We start from the raw sequence: 6,619 nt of genomic DNA on the forward strand, positions 1-6,619 counted from the left end.
TCCACTACACAGATCAGACTCAGAGTGATCCTCCTGTTTTTAGCCTCCCAAGCGCTGGGATTACAGGCTTGCATCACGTCTCAATCACCATCTCAGCGTGCCTTGGGGAGTGGGGTGGGTCCAGCACCACAGCATGCCAGAGGGATTGAACCCCTATCCCCTGCATCTGCCTAAGCAGGCACTTTAATCCGCTGAGCTATCCAGTCGGACCTTATTACAGTGTTTTTGACATGCTTAAAATACAACAAAAATTAAGGATTTTTAAAATAACCATATAACATTTTAAATTAGGTCTGAGAAATTAGTTCCATAAACTGAAGTAAGTTGCTGTTTATAACATTCTCAATTCAGTGAAGGATAAAACCAAGAAACAATGAAAATAAATGATCATACCTGAACATCTGAGAAAATTTCCCCTCTAACTTATAAATTTAATCAGTTGCTCCTGATTCAATAAATAGAGTATTTCAGTTAGGGATACTTCTTGCCACCACACATACAATTTTGAAACTATACATAAAATTTCTTAGAAGCCCATACCTAAAAGTTAAATTTGGTGATGGTGCTAGAAAGAGAGATTGGGGACCCCAAGGACCACTGAGAAACGTACTAAGAAAATTTATTTATTTTGTAAATTTTGAGACAGGGTCTTGTTAAGTTGCACAAGCTGGCCTCAAACTTGTGATCCTCATGCCTTAGCCTCCTGAGTCACTGGAATGATAGGTAGGCAACATCACACCTGGCTAAAAGTTAATAATCATGCAATCAGAAAGCCTTCTTAGTATCAAACAACTGAAGCACAAAATTCTGACTAAAACAACTCTAATATTAAGCAGTATTTCTACAGTACAATTTATACTAGCTGAATATCGATTTAACAAAAACAAGCAAGAATGACCTTATCCTGGTAAAACTCAAAATGTTGTTTCTTCAACATTTTAGAAGGCAGGTACTACACTCTTCCATCTGCTTTGTTCTATATGTTCACTCTCCAAAGGAAAATTAAACCCTTCTCAAGAAACGGCCAAAATTTCATTAATCACAACAAGCTACAAATCAGAGTAGTAGCACGATACTAGAAATAGAATAATACAAGGAACACCCTTGGTTATGAACTTAAACGAACAGGAGTGTATGTTGACAGAACAAATCTATACAGCATGTACAGGAATCCTATTGAATAATTCCTTTCTCACTTACCTGATGAGCTCTCAGTAAATACTGTTAAGGTCTGTCCTCCAACACTTTGCAAGACAAATGGATGTTCTCTAGGAGCGCTGACTGAAGCTGGCTTTCCGCCAATATCATGAATATTTGCAAGATCTTCATTCAAAGTAAATGACACCTAACAGACACATTAAGCAGAACTTATTACAAAAGACATTTATATTCAAAGTACCTATACATGAATTTTGATTATAAATCACATATTTTTTTAAAATGTCAATCTTTTATTAATCATTTTATTAAGCATTTTTTAAACCTCACAAAATTTCCTTAATACTTATCTTTGCTAAATGAGTGAATATTTTAAGAATATATTGAAACTGATTATGTTTGTTTTTTGGGTTTTTTTTATTTTTTATTTTTTTTATTTTAGGGAAGGGTCCACAAGGTATTCAGGGTCTCACTACTAGATCAGACTATCAGACTCATAGTGATCTGCCTATTTACAGCCTCCCAAGAGCTGGGACTACAGGTGTGCGCCACCACCCCCAGTCTCAATTGCAGTCTCTGCAAGCCACAGGGGCAGAGCCGGCACAGCAGGCCCAGGGATTGAATCCCCAGCCCCTGTGCCTGCTTGCAAGCACTTTAGAAATTGATTATATATGCAAGGGGTAAAAAGTGATATTTACTCTAAAATGCTTACTTTTATGTATAGGATATATTCTTTTGTTGTTCTTCTTAATGACTACTGTACAAGTATATGGTAAGGTATCATTTTTAAGATTCTAACAAATACAATTAAATATTTAACTCAATAATAAGGCTTAGAATAAAAAAAACTTTTTAATTAAAAAGCCATTTATTAAAAACGGCTTTTATTATATATACAGATCTCCCCAAAGGAACATCATATTTACATTAAAGAAATCTATAAACATAAAATTACTGATTTCCTAACCAGGTAGAAAGATCATCATATACATGTATTAACTATTACTGTACTATGTGATAGGTACTGCACATTATAAACCAGGCTCACTAGGGCAAAATTTTTTTGTGGGAGGCACCTAGAATCAAACCATGACCTGGTGCTTGCCAGGCAAGTGCTGTGCTGCTGAGCGATATCCCTGGCTCCTAGGGCAAAATTTAAAGACCTCAAAAATGTTCAAATCAAATAAATGCCTTTGGATTACACTGAAGTAATACCAAAATATTTCTGAAATCACACTCACTTTTATAGACTGAAAGAAGGGATAGTAAGGTCAAAGATGAAAAATACTAGGAATAAACAAGTAGAAAAGGGTCTATTCACACAAAGTTGGCGTTTATGCCTTTATGTGTTCCTGGTCATCAGCCGTTCACTTGATGGAGTTTGTCCAGAATACAAACAATCACTTCTCTTAACTATTAGTAATGAACAGTAAAACAATCTCACATTTTAAATAAAATATTCATATAAATAATCTTACCTCCGTCCTTCCTTGATTCCTAAGAGAAGAAAGGAAATATTTTAAATTACTTAGATTTTATATTGCGTTAAAGAATGAGAGTTAAAATAGATATTATTTCACTTTACATAAATTACATTTAAAGACTACTGTCCTAAATACATTTTCACCAAATAATAATTTTATTATAATCCTAATCTTTATCTTTGAGCATTTTTTGCCTTTAGTAGCAGGTGAATGCAGATTAATAAAATGGTTAAACAGTACAATATAGTCTACCTGAAGGGATTTCACTTAACCAAAGCAAGCTTAAATGATCAAAAATTATGAAATTTAATAATCTCCATTAGAAAAAAATATATATGATTAGCCAAAAACAGTTTTTAAGTAGCCTTATTTTCACCAGTAATACCAGTGAAATCTTGGTAGACACCACACTATTTCCTATGTATTTGAACTGTTTTGAAATTACCATTGTTTTTTTGTTTGTTTGTTTTTTAAGAGAACACTGCCAGGACCAGATAGGAGAACACTATCTCCGCCATTTTAGACCTTAAAGGATTGCTCAACAAAGAGATGGCTCTGATCTGAGCCTTGATTATGAGTGTTCAGATTTGGCTAGGAGAAAAGCAAAACAAGCCTGGTGCTAGATATCTGTTACAGTGTGAGGTACACGCCCTGTCCTCAAAGGTTCCAGTCTCACGAAAACAGACAGACCCAATGTGTGAAAAACTATTAAAACCCTTACGCAAATTAAATAAGACAGTTGTATTTTGTCAAAAACTATGAGGCACAATATACTGTGGGAAATACAAACTAGAAAGCCAGTAAAAGATGAGTTCAATGAGGGTTGAGGCCAAGGGATTCCGGGTTAAGGGACTAGCTCAAGTAAATATCTGAAGTGAGAACCTATCTAGCACATTCCTTCTGACATCAGAATGGCAGCCTGAGGTCAAGGGGTCTTTCTTTTAGGCCATACAAAGTAGTCTGGATTCTGGACTCCACCTACTACAGGATTTTTTACTCTTTCACAATGTTAAAATATGTCAATCTCCTCTTTGCTCTTTGCTGGGAAAGTATCTACAAAAGAGGTGAGAACTTTTTTTTTTTTTTTTTTTTTTTGTGCAGGGTCTCACTGTGCAGTTCAAATTCAGTGATCCTCCTGTTTTTAGCCTTCCCAGCACTGTGATTACAGGCGTATGTTACCATGCCCCAACTCTGTCAGTGGCTCAGCAAGCCTGGGGGTCAGATCAGCAAGCCTGGGGAGTGGGGCGGGCATGGCATGTGGTGTCTGGGATTGAACCCCGACCCTGTGTTTGCCTAAGCAGGACCTTAGTCTGCTGAGCTATCTTGCTGGCCCTGAGAACATTTTTAAATGTCACATAAAAATATGAATTTCCAACTTCACTTACAAGAGTGGAGGACGTGGCAACAACTGGCCTTCAAACCAGTTCGACATGTTTTTGGGATGGGCACTGATTCACCATAATTCCCTCCCTATCACTCCTGAACTTAGCTTCTACATGCATTTAATATAGTTGCCTTCCAGTCATGGGTGCTGTGGATGAAGCAAAGCCAAAGTCACATAGAATGAAGGTAAACACAAAAATTCACATAAAAAAAGAGATGAAGGCTCGAACTAGCTGTGGAATGCATAGAGGAGGGGCATGGCAGGTCATGAAGTCGTTAGAAGTGACAAGATATGACTCAAGGTGGGCAGCAAAGGACAAAAGATGAATTAAACATCATACTGACATTTTCAGTCTGGATATGGAGAAAACTAGGTAACTAGAAAATCACTCATATTCAATTATGGAACACAGAAGGAGAGGATAACTTTATTTTGACACGTGTAATTACAAAAGCATCTTAGCTGAAATTGTAAAACACTGCTGAGCTCTCAGATGACATTTTCTAGGAAAAAAAGTTAATTCTTGAAGACTTAAAACTTACTTTAAGAGCTGGTAAGATAACTCAGCAGACTACACACGTACTTAAGCATCTTTTTTTCTTTCTTTTAAATAATTCTTAAATCTAACACCAACAAAGCCATGAGTTTTTACTATCAGATAGCTAATAATGATAGGGCCATCTTGTCCCACCCAGTTAAGAAAATCAGCCAAATAATTTTGTTTTCAACAATGAAGTTTTCAACTATGTTTGAGGATTGCCATTGTTTTGCTTATTCATACCTCAATTTCATGAATAATTTACCTCAAAAATTTGTAGAGTGGGTTGAGAAGGACAGTAACAATTCAACAGGAATGTAGAGAATATTCCTGGGGCTGAGTGAACAACCTAGGGTATGGTGTACGAGTCAAGTCAGAAAAGAAGGGTTATCTCCAAAAATGAGTTGCTCAAGCAAAAAGTATGTCAGAGTCTAGCAAGTGAGGACCTCCACAGAGACAACCTGAGGCAGGCTGTGCAGTGAAGCAGAAGCAGGCCTCTCATGAAGGAGATGGAAGGAGAGCCTGACTGAGCAAAGAAGGCATCCCCACAAAGGGCAGCAGGAGTGGGAGCCCAGTGGGGGTAGCTATAGCCCAAGTTGCGTGATGAAAGCACTCACATACAGGGTGAGCAAATAAGAGCAGAGGTCTAAACAAATAATGTATTAAGGACAAACAAGTAGGTTTTTCACTTTCATAAAAAAGGTACAAATATGAAAAGGCAAAAAAAAAATTGGAACATATTCTATGAAACTGAATAATTATATAGTCCTTTGACTTTGTGATTTATTTTTATTTTTAATTCATTTTAATGAGAAAAAAATAAAATAGCAATGAAACAGTTTCAAAACAGGTTAGTAGGACAGTTAGAATAACTGATACACTGCATATTGTTGTCTTTGTAGTTATTCAGAGGACCAGATGCAGACATGATATCTTGTCTAAAGCAATATTAGTACCAACCTTCTCAATGAATGAACCAAGAGAAAACAGCTGTATATTCTATCTTGTGTATACAAACAGATAGATAGATAGACTTTTATATATACATAACAAAAGTCTTTATTTATATCCCCCTTTCATAAGTATTCTCTCTTGAGGGAGAGAGGTGGCAAGCAACAGGTAACTGGAGTGAACTAGTCTTCCTAGAAAACTTATTTTTTTCTTCTTGTCTCCTGTTTTCTTTTATTACCTTAAAAAGAAAATTTACTCTAAAGAGAATATAGGGCTGGCCAAATATCTCAGTGGATTGAAGCACCTGCAAGCAGGTGCAGGGGCTGGCAGTTCAATCCCTGGGCCTACAAGGGTAGCCCTGCCCCCGGCAATTGAGACTGGGTGTGGTGGCGTACATCTGTAATACCAGCTCTTGGGAGGCTGTAAACAGGCAGATCACTACAAGTCCGATCTAGTAGTGAGACCCTGAACACCCTGTAGACCCTCCCCTAAAATACAAAATAAATAAATAAATAAAGTATAACAATAATTGACACTTTGTGATTTTCAGTACATACAGACGTAAAGGCATGTGTACATGCACGTGTGTGTACACATGTATATACATTCTCTTACTCTGCTCCCAATCCTGGAGCAGCCAGGACTGTAATATTCAAATCTTATTTACTAAATATCATTCTCCTCTAAAAAGGAGAACTCCCTGGAGAAACAGCTAATCCAGTGCACAGATAGAAATACATAGGAAGAGTCTAAAATATCTCCCAATCTCAAAAAGTAAGAAATGGTGCTGGATATGGTAGTGGACTCAGAAGGCTGAGGGAGAGGGTTCACCTCAAGTCCAAGGCTCTTGAGCTTCATATTAAGTTCAAGTCCAGCCTGCATTACATAATAAGATTCTGTCTCAAAAAGAAATACTCAAAAAATGATGAGGTCAGGGCTCAGTGGTACAACACTTGCCTACCAAGCTGGAAGCCCTGAGTTTGGTCCTCTGCAACAAAAAACAAAAGAAAAAACCTCCCCTAAAAAACAATTCAACCAAAAAATTATAGTTGGGGGGGAAGACAAGGACACATCAAAAGATCACAACTCACATCAGTGAACTGT

The 6,619-nt window shown here is 37.0% G+C and overlaps 1 protein-coding gene across 1 annotated transcript in view; it reads right to left on the reverse strand.

Annotated features, from left to right (window-relative positions):
- The window catches only part of Gtf2f2 (general transcription factor IIF subunit 2), a 156,044-nt gene that overhangs the window by 124,925 nt on the left and 24,500 nt on the right, over nucleotides 1–6,619 (reverse strand). Inside the window, exons 3-4 of the mRNA XM_004640274.2 lie at nucleotides 2,637–2,655; nucleotides 1,201–1,345 (exon numbers count right to left, since the gene is read on the reverse strand). Of these exons, the coding sequence (XP_004640331.1) occupies nucleotides 1,201–1,345; nucleotides 2,637–2,655 (164 nt within the window). The remainder of the gene's footprint in view (nucleotides 1–1,200; nucleotides 1,346–2,636; nucleotides 2,656–6,619) is intronic.

This window comes from Octodon degus, unplaced genomic scaffold (assembly GCF_000260255.1).
Source record: "Octodon degus isolate 3935 unplaced genomic scaffold, OctDeg1.0 scaffold00122, whole genome shotgun sequence".
NCBI classification, from domain to species: Eukaryota; Metazoa; Chordata; class Mammalia; order Rodentia; family Octodontidae; genus Octodon; species Octodon degus.